General features: G+C 65.1%; 3 protein-coding genes across 3 annotated transcripts; 2 read left to right on the forward strand and 1 right to left on the reverse strand.

Moving 5' to 3' along the window:
- Positions 1-112: 112 nt before the first annotated feature.
- Positions 113-918, reverse strand: H696_04638 (hypothetical protein). Its single transcript, XM_009498517.1, has 2 exons — positions 607-918; positions 113-446 (listed from the first exon to the last, which is right to left on the reverse strand). Exons 1-2 carry the CDS (start codon positions 730-732, stop codon positions 267-269), a joined length of 306 nt encoding a protein of 101 aa, XP_009496792.1. The 5' UTR covers positions 733-918; the 3' UTR covers positions 113-266.
- Positions 919-1,289: 371 nt separating this feature from the next.
- On the forward strand, positions 1,290-3,288 carry H696_04639 (hypothetical protein). The gene is made up of 6 exons (XM_009498518.1): positions 1,290-2,023; positions 2,094-2,171; positions 2,341-2,481; positions 2,645-2,779; positions 2,911-2,965; positions 3,064-3,288. Exons 1-6 carry the CDS (start codon positions 1,367-1,369, stop codon positions 3,192-3,194), a joined length of 1,197 nt encoding a protein of 398 aa, XP_009496793.1. The 5' UTR covers positions 1,290-1,366; the 3' UTR covers positions 3,195-3,288.
- Positions 3,289-3,863: 575 nt separating this feature from the next.
- Positions 3,864-8,387, forward strand: H696_04640 (hypothetical protein). The gene is made up of 5 exons (XM_009498519.1): positions 3,864-4,402; positions 4,552-5,208; positions 5,420-5,543; positions 5,797-6,293; positions 6,495-8,387. Exons 1-5 carry the CDS (start codon positions 4,142-4,144, stop codon positions 8,283-8,285), a joined length of 3,330 nt encoding a protein of 1,109 aa, XP_009496794.1. The 5' UTR covers positions 3,864-4,141; the 3' UTR covers positions 8,286-8,387.
- Positions 8,388-8,780: the final 393 nt, after the last annotated feature.

Genomic DNA, 8,780 nt, shown 5'->3' on the forward strand with positions numbered 1-8,780 from the left:
CCTTCCTCCGCCCTCTTCTTTCCCCCCCCCCCCCCCCCCCTTCCACCTCTTTTGTCGGGGGAGGGAGGGAGAGATTCCGGCGACGGTCAACATGGCCCGTGGTACTCGTCGCTATCTTATTCCCCCGGCCCCAAGGGGCGTTTTATTCTCTATTGGAGCACCACACAGAGAAGCAGGCGCACATATACGCCGCAGGGAGACCGGAGGGGGAGGATGGCGTGCACCCCTGGGCCGATGTGATTGCGAGAGGTGCTCTGCTTTTGCGCTCACAGCCGCCCGATGTCCTGGTCCTTGGGGTCGGGCTTCTGGTGCCACACGGGCACGCTGTTGGGCTGAGCGGCGTCCTGTAGGACGGACATGAACTTGGAGCTCTGGGTCTCGGAGGGGTCCTCATTGCGCATGCGCGTCGCGTCGAAGGCCCGCTGGCGAAGGTCCGGGCTCATGCGCTGGGATCAGCGCGATCGGCATCGGCGGAGCGAGTGGAAGGGCCGGATGGACACGAGGAGTCAGTAGGGACGCGGGGATAGCGAGCGGGGATTCCAGAGACATGTCCTTTCCCGCTGAGGGGGGGGGGGGGGGGGGGGAGCGCGCGAGGCTCGTGCATACCTCCAGAAGCTCGTCCTCCTCGGGGACCGTCACATTGTACAGGGTCAGAGAGACGATGGCCAGGATGCCGGAGGCGACGGTCGACCGACGGGCGAAGGGGGAGCCCCACAGGTAACGGGTGGCCATGTTGTGGGAGAGGCTGCGCGTCGAATGCGGCAGAGGGGGAAGGGGTTGAAAGGTGGAGTAAGGGGAGAGGCGAAGAGGAGGTGCGGCTGGGGTAAGGGGCAAGCCGCGACGCCCGACGACGGGGTGCCTTTTTTCTCCATATCCGGGACACGCCTCTCCTCCACGCCTCGGAGATGCGCTTTCCAGGTCGCACACACACACACACATCGGCGAGGAGACAGGACGGCACGCAAAAGGGAAGGACCGCGCATCTGGGGGATGCGTCAACAAGATGCGAGATGCAAGCCACAACACGAGTCACACGCAGACACACCATCGGGCCATCTCCTTCAAAAAGGGCCCCCGGAGGCCACAGCCAGCCTTCTGCCCCCCCCCCCCCCCCTCCATATGCTTGGGGGATTTGAAAAAACCCCTTTCGGCGTCAAAAACAGCCAAGTCGGCGGCCGATCGGGGCGAAGCCAGCTGCCAACGATCGACACGGCCCACCCGGCTCCCTGGCAAAGATTCGTCCGGAAGCGGAGCATCACCGGTTTTAGGACTGCCCCTTCACATCTGCACCTCCCTCTCTGCCCCTCCTCCCCTCCTCCCACTGTCTCGCGGATCCTCCCCAGCCTTCCTTTCGCCGTGCGCCATCATGTCCTTCTTTGATGCCTTGGACGAGGCAATCATGTCCAAGTCGACGAGAGCCGATGCCCCGCCTCCCGATGCCCCGGCCGCCATGCGCTTCCGTCGTCGCGGGGAGCTGAATAAGGCCCCGCCTGCTCCGGAAAAGAAGTCCCCCTCGGCGCCGGCCGAGGCTGCCCCGGTCGACGAAGGCGACGAAAAGAAGCGCCCACGCGAGGGCGACTCGGCCGAGCCCTCGAGTAAGGCTCCCCGCGTGGAGGACGCCGCTATTCCGGCGGAGTCGGACACATTCGCCGCTCCGACTCCTCCTGTTGCTCCGGAATCCGGGCTGCTGCTGTCCACGCGCGAGGTGGTCCGCCGGTTGCGGCGCCTGGGCGAGCCGATTCGCCTGTTCGGCGAGTCGGACAAGGAGCGCGAAACGCGTCTTCGTGAGCTGGAGACCACCGGTGCCGGTGGTGATTCCGAGGGCCAGCGAAACCTCACCCGCTCGACCATGGCCCGTATCGACATGCAGCTCGAGGCGCAATCCATGCGCCAGGCCACCCTGACCTCCTCGTCGGATGCGCCCACCCCGGGGAAGACTGGCGGCGATGCCGATGACCAGCCCTCCGGCGCCAGCGCCGATGGCAAACCCGCCGATACCGATGGCAAGTCCGCCACCGGTGTGGTGCGTTTCCCCGTCATCCTGCCCTCCCCCCTCGCCCATCTTTGCCCGTGTGCTGACTTTTGACTGCCAGTTCGAGCACCGGATTGACGACGAGGTCTACCGGCGGAGCACCAACCGTGTGTCACTTTTGATTCACGACTATCTCAAGGTTAGCCCATCCTCCCCACGCTTCCTCCCCTGGCTCTCCCCTACTCCCCTTCGCTCTTTGCGATGGGTCTCCTCCTGCTCCTCGAGTCGCACCCCCAGCCGCCACGCCATCCCTCCTTTCGCTGACACACGCGCATGCGCATTCTCCTTTGATACACACACGCACGCAGTTCCTAACGAACATGTGGGACCAGCGCCTCCTCTCGCGGCCGGACTACGAGCAGCGCTCGCGTCAGGGCCGTGATGATCGGCGCGTCTATGAGGACACCAAGCTGCACATCCAGCCTCTCCTTCGGCATCTCCGCCGGCGGGTGCGTCCTCTTTCGCCCCTCCCATCGCTCCTCCCGTCGTCCCTTCATGTCCATCATTGCCCTTTGCTGACCGTGTGGATGCTCTCCCCTCTCCCTTCACCCTCTCTCCCTCTCGCTTTTTCTCTCTCCCTCTCCCTCTCTTTGGGGTTCCCTTGTCCTATAGACGCTGGAGCAAGATATGCTTCAGCACCTGACGCGCATTTGTGACTTCCTCCAGCGGCGTGAGTACCGCAATGCCCTGGACACCTATTATTTGATGAGTATCGGCAATGCCCCCTGGCCCATGGGTGTAACCATGGTACGCGCCTGTGTGAACCTTCCTCGGGACACACACACACACGCGCGCGCGCACACGCACGCATGTATGCTTATACTGTATGTTCTCACATACATCACCTCCTCAATCCCCCCCCCCCCTCGCGCCAATAGGTGGGTATTCACGAGCGCTCTGCTCGTGAGAAGATTTCTTCCAACCAAGTGGCCCGTGCGTCCCATCTGTCCCTCTCCTCTTCCCTTCGCCACGCCCCTGCTCACGCTAACTGACCGGCCCTATGCCCGCCGCCCTGCACACTGGGCCAACAGATGTGCTCAACGATGAACGCACTCGCCGGTGGATTCACTGCCTCAAGCGCCTGATGACCCTGACCCAGGACATTTTCCCCCCCGAGGACCTGGTCCAGGCTGCCGGCTTCATCCCGAAGCTGGACGACTAAACACACGCCGGCGAGCGACAACAGCCGTGCCCGGCTTCCCCCCCCCCCCTCGGCCCCCACCCCCGCCAGAAAACAATAGAAGACATGAACAGTCCCCGATCGATGTGATCACGTGACGCATATATGCATTCTCCCGTCTTTCTCCCTCCGGGTGAATCCCCCGCACGCCCCGGGACGGGCGTTGCTTCGTGCAGCGGACACACACACACTCTCTCTCTCTCTCTCTCTTCCGTTCCGGGTGGAAGTCAGAACGCGCACAGGGATCGCGACGCACGGGGGGGGGGGGGGGGGGGGGCCCGGGGGGGGGGGGGAACGCGGAGGAGGCCGAGGGAGGGCCCCCGGGCCGAAGGAGGGGGTCTCGTCGAGTCGAGAGAATGGTTAATTGCCCTGGAGGAAAGAAAAAACGCGCAGGGCTCCTCGCCCCCACGGTCGGGTGGTGATCGACCGGCTCCCGCGTCCCCTCCCCCCCCCGTGCCATTCTCGCCAGAGGGGGGAGGTGGTGTCTACCGGATCGGGAAGTTCCCTCGGGCCAGCCGCGATCTGAACATTTCCTTTGCGCGGGGCTAGTAGGCCAGCCGGACCCCGGCGGCAGGCAGTGTCCCCCCTTTGGTGGGAGAAAAAAAGTCCCCGGCCCTCGCCTCGCTTTGATTATGGGGGCATCCATTTCCCCTCTCCTGGTCTCCGCCTCCTCCCTTCCTGTTTCTCTCTCTCTCCCCCCCCTCTCACTTTGCCCTTCCCCTCCTCCCCTTCTCTTCCCTCGCCCACGCCCACCCTCCAGGGCCCACTCTTCCCCCTCTCATCCATTCTCTGGCCCCCGGCGAAAGGACACCCCATCTCCCCTCTCCCACATCCAAATACCCCCACAAGCACACCCTGATACCCAGACCGGCGCCGATCTACCATACGCATATCACCGCCAGCCGAACAGATCCGCCGCCCCAAAGAAAATGCACCCTGCCGAAGTTCCGGCCCCGGTTCTGTCGCCGCGATTGGCGCTCAGTCTGGACATCGGCCATGGGACCTTGGTCTTTGGCATCGTTCAACCGGCCTCCCTGCGCGATCTACGATCCCTCTCGAAAACCCGGCTCGGGCCGGAAGATGGCCGTCCGATTGACCACGCACCCGTGCTGGACCGGCTTCCCACCTTGTCCGAGAGCATCGCCCTGCTGCCTGCAGACCTGTCGCTATTCCCCATTCGCCTGATGGATGTGCGTATCCCCCCTGTTCGGCTGCACACGCTCCCCCCCCCGCACCCCTTGGATTTCACCTGCGTCTCCTGGGTTGCCAGAACTTGGCCTCCTAATAACACCCATCCTCCCCGTCCCCCCCCCCTTCTTCCCCCTATCACTGTGGCCAGTCTCTTTCCTACACGCTCCGAGTGCTGGAGCGCCTGATCACCGCAATGACCGCGGTGACAGTATCCGCCGCACTGGACGCCGGAGACGAGGATTTCGACGAGGTCCCCGCCCCGGCTGAGGCATCATCCCCTCCGCAGGTGACCTACTCCTCCGGGCTTCTCTCCAGCCTGGTGGCGGATTATGGCCTGAGCAGTCTTCCCTTCTTGCAGGGCATGTCGGCGGCTGCTCCGACCGGTGGCTTTGGCTCGGGCACACGCCAGCGGGCTTCCGGCGACGAGCCCTTCCTGGACCTGGCGTCCGGGGCTCGGGTTGGGTCGGCGACGGTGGCTGCGGCCGCCGCCGCGGCCGCCGCCTGCCCCTGGTGTGTGCGACTGATTTCCAGCGGCAACGACCCGCTGGGCAAGCACATGACCATTCGCCTGGAGCCGGTGCACGCCGCCGCGTCGGTGTCCTGCACTTCCGAAGGGGCCAGCTCGCCGGGGATCGACTTCATGTTTGACATTGCCTCTCAGCGTCTGCTGGCCATCCAGCTCGTTGGCATGGATCCTCTCTTTGGCGATCGGTCGTGCCATGCTCCCCCGGGATCTCCGCTCCGACCGGCGCTTTACCCCTCTTGGTTCCTCCTGCAGATTCAATGCCCGGACATGTCGGGTCAGGTGCGTGCCCGACCGTCGGGATGCCTGCGGCAGCCTCCATCTTCTGTTCCACGCCTCCATGCATATATATATACGTGTGTGTATATATATATATCTTTGCGCACATATACATAAGTAGATGTGAATGTGCGCTCGCACATGCTGACGCATCTCCGATTGTCCTCTGTCTTGGACCCGCCTGCCCGGACCTTTGTCTTCTTCTCCTGTCCAGCTTGTTCTCTCTCCTGGGGATCTGTTGACCATCTGGCCCAGTGCCCGACAAAGCCCAGGCTCCCCTACCAACCCCGAGCACACTGGGCCCCTGAGCCCCGCCTCTCCCGGCAAGTCAGCCAATGGTGCGATCTCCTCCGCCAGTCCCGTCCCTTTCCCCCCCCCCCCCCCCCCCCGCCGCCCCCCATTTGCCTCCCTTATGGGTCCTTCTGACCGCCCGGACTGCCTCCTCCCCTGCCTCCACACACACACACACACACATACACCCGAAGACAAGGATACCGATCGTGTCTATCACTGCAATGGTGCACACCAACTTGATCCCCCTGCGCCTCTGCGCCGACCATGCGACTGACTTTCTCGTCCCCACTCAACCAGTGTCCGCATGGATTTCGGCCGAATTCTCCTTCTCCGCCGAGCACCACCTGTCAGGGGTGGCCCTGTTCAGCTCGGAGTTCATCAATCTCAAGTCTGCCATCGAGCGCCTGGCTCACTTCACCGAATGCCCATCTCAGGCGGTGCGGAATCTGCTCGAGACCTTTCCTCTGGGGCAGCCCGGCCTGGCCGAGCGCATCAGCCCAATCGGCCTGATGGCCCCCCTTGAGCCTGGCCATGGGGGGCAGTCCCCAAACACGGGGATGGACACACCTGGCTCCATTGCCGCCGCTCGCCTCGCCGCCAGTCGCTCCGGCCCCAGCAGCCCCCAATTCAGCTCGCAGCGCCTGCACCCGGGATTCGCTCTTCCCGGCCTGACCGCCGATCTCGGCCAGCCCCCTCCGCGGTATCCGCTCTTCGTGGATGCGCGCGACCGTTCGGCCATCCATCTGCACTGGTGGTCCCCTCGGTCAGCCTCTGATGGTGGTGCAACTCAAAAGGTGTGTCAGTAACCTGTGTGTGTGTGTGTGTAAGCTCATTCGAGGCGTGTCTCGCGGCGATCCCCCTTTCGTGCCTCCGTTCTCCCTGCCTCCCCCTCTCACTTTCACTTTGGTTTCTTCGATCTGTATATATCTCTTTCTCTCTCTCCCCCCCCCCCCCCCCTGCTCCGCTGTGCTCCCGCCCCTGACATTCCGCTGTAGTTCCCCTCTGAAGCGGTGCCGCATTCGACCCGGACCATTTGGATTGGCGCCCCTTTGCAGCTGATTTTGGACACTCTCGGCACGCCGGACTGCGACCGACCGGTCGGCTCCTCCTTCGGCTCGTTCGTGGACAATGCCGCCGATGTGTCGGCCGCCTGGCAGTTGACTGGCTCTGATGTCTCGGGCGGCGGGTCCTTCCATCCTGCCAATCCGGAGGGTGGCATCCGCCCCGAAGGCAACCCGCGCCTGGCTTCGGCCGGTCTTGGACGCGTGAACAGTGCCGGCGGCCTGGGCTCCTCGGGTCCGTCGCCGGTCGCCGGTGCCGCCCATGCCAAAACCGACCTCCCCGGGGACATCCCACCCTGTGTGTCAGTGTCCCAGTCGGCTCGGCACCTGGCGGGTCATGCGCCTGCCTCGCGCGTTCTCTCCTACTTCCGATATGGCTTGGAGTTTGGCACTTGGCCCTCGGCGCCGGATACGGTTGGGTGGATTCGCCTGCACACCGGCCTGGCAGTGTGGACACGGCAGGGCCCCGGCGCCCGGGGACCGATCCCGGGGGCCAATTTGGCCGCCTACGCCGCGGGACTCGACCTCTGGGCAGCCTCCCACCATTACCACTACCCGCATTTGCCGCGAGCTGGCGAGGCGGCGGCGACTGCTGCGGCGGCGGCGGCGGCGGCAGCGGCGGCGGTGGCCTCCGCGGCGGCTGTCGCCGCGACAGCTTCCACCGTCGGGCGGTCTCCCTCATCAGCGCGAAACTCGGCCAGCTACTGGGCCCCCCCGCCGGGGTTGTTCGAGCCGTGCCTCTTCCGGTTGAATCTGCACCAATATCAGACTGCCCCCCGGCCGGCGACTTTGGCCGGTTTGGCCGCCCCGCCACTCAGCACCGGGGAGCCTCCCATCGCCTCCAGTGCCTCGGCTCCCCTGATGGGCTTCCCCCTGCTGGACATCGGAGAACCCGGCTCCAGGCCCGGGGGCATCTCTTCGACGCCCCACAGTGGATCGTCGACTCCGCCCTCGGTCGGCAGCGGCGGCGGCCCTGGAAGTCGGAGCTTCAGCGTGTCGCCGGTGTTCGGCGGCATCCCCTTCGGAGGGGGCACCCCACCAGGGCCTGGTGTAGGTCCCGGCGGTGGCTCGCCCCTTCGACACCCCTCCCGGGACATGGGATCCCTGTCCCCGGGGTCGATGCTGCCGGGGGCTGGTGGTCTGTCGCCCTCGCAACAGCTGGGGCGCCTCTTCGAGGCTGAGCTCACCGGCGGCCGTCGCTGGCGCGATGTGTCCTTCGAGTTGGATGGTGTGGCGCCGCTGGTCATCGAATCGGTGGATGAGACGGAAATGAGCAACTCGACAGAGCCACCGTCCATGCCTCCCGCCGAGCCTGTCGTGTCGCCGCGGCTCTTCTCCAAGCCGGACATCTGGCGCTACCAGCCGCCAGCCCAGGCGGTCGATGTCCGGGCTGGCGGGGCCGGCCTGTCTTCCATGCGCATGGGGTCGATCTCCGCATGGTCATCCACATCGCCCCCGGCTCCGGGCCTCGGTCGGGCCCCGACCCCGGGGGACTCCTCGATGGACATGCGCCTCTTCAATGTCGCGCCTGATAGCCCGAGTGCCTCGCCGACTCTGCCACAGTCGACGCCGGCCCCGGTGCCGGTCGCCGGTCCGCCGGTGGTTGTGGCCCCACCGGCCGCGCCCCCGGGGCCGAGCCTGGCCGACCGAACCTTCCTGGCCAGCACGGCCGACAGCTTGGTCCTGGTGCACCAGGACCGCGTGGTCTATGTGACTCTCTTTTGAGTGGGCGCCATCGCGGCGCGCGCTCTTCCTCGCCCTTGCTGAGGCAGAAAAAAAAAACACCGACGCCCCGCACGAAGAGTGTGTGCGTGTGTGTGTGTGTGCGCATATGTCCGGTATGGATGTCGGGTGTTCTTCGCCCAGGCCTCATCCCTGCGTGTCCCTCCTCGCGTCAAATAGATGTCTGTCTCTCTCTCTTTCTCTCTATCCCTTTTGTTCCCTGGACATCTGCCTATGCATTCCGCGCACATGTCTACACGCACTCGGATCGAGACAGGGCCCGCCAAGTGGCGCCCGCTCTGTGGAGGCATGTTGCCAGATGTGGTGCAATGAATGACCATTGGCATTTTCGATCGGCGGCCAGTTGGGTTGGCAATTCGCGTGCATGCTTCCCTGCGTGGCCGGCCGATCGGCATGGGCCTCACTCGGCCTGAAGATGCCCTCCTCCCGGGGGGGTGAGAGAGAGAGGAAGGCACACCGAGAGGGGGGGGGGGGGGG

This window comes from Fonticula alba (assembly GCF_000388065.1).
Source record: "Fonticula alba strain ATCC 38817 unplaced genomic scaffold supercont2.7, whole genome shotgun sequence".
Classification (NCBI taxonomy): domain Eukaryota; order Rotosphaerida; family Fonticulaceae; genus Fonticula; species Fonticula alba.

Bases quoted from the DNA above. Each gene is read 5' to 3' on its own strand.
- H696_04638 (XM_009498517.1), bottom strand. From the start codon at position 732: ATGGCCACCCGTTACCTGTGGGGCTCCCCCTTCGCCCGTCGGTCGACC. The intron at 447-606 runs GTATGCACGAGC...CGCTGATCCCAG, and splicing joins AGGAGGACGAGCTTCTGGAG to CGCATGAGCCCGGACCTTCG.
- H696_04639 (XM_009498518.1), top strand. From the start codon at position 1,367: ATGTCCTTCTTTGATGCCTTGGACGAGGCAATCATGTCCAAGTCGACG. The intron at 2,172-2,340 runs GTTAGCCCATCC...ACACGCACGCAG, and splicing joins TGATTCACGACTATCTCAAG to TTCCTAACGAACATGTGGGA. The intron at 2,780-2,910 runs GTACGCGCCTGT...TCGCGCCAATAG, and splicing joins GGCCCATGGGTGTAACCATG to GTGGGTATTCACGAGCGCTC.
- H696_04640 (XM_009498519.1), top strand. From the start codon at position 4,142: ATGCACCCTGCCGAAGTTCCGGCCCCGGTTCTGTCGCCGCGATTGGCG. The intron at 5,209-5,419 runs GTGCGTGCCCGA...TCTCCTGTCCAG, and splicing joins GCCCGGACATGTCGGGTCAG to CTTGTTCTCTCTCCTGGGGA. The intron at 6,294-6,494 runs GTGTGTCAGTAA...ATTCCGCTGTAG, and splicing joins ATGGTGGTGCAACTCAAAAG to TTCCCCTCTGAAGCGGTGCC.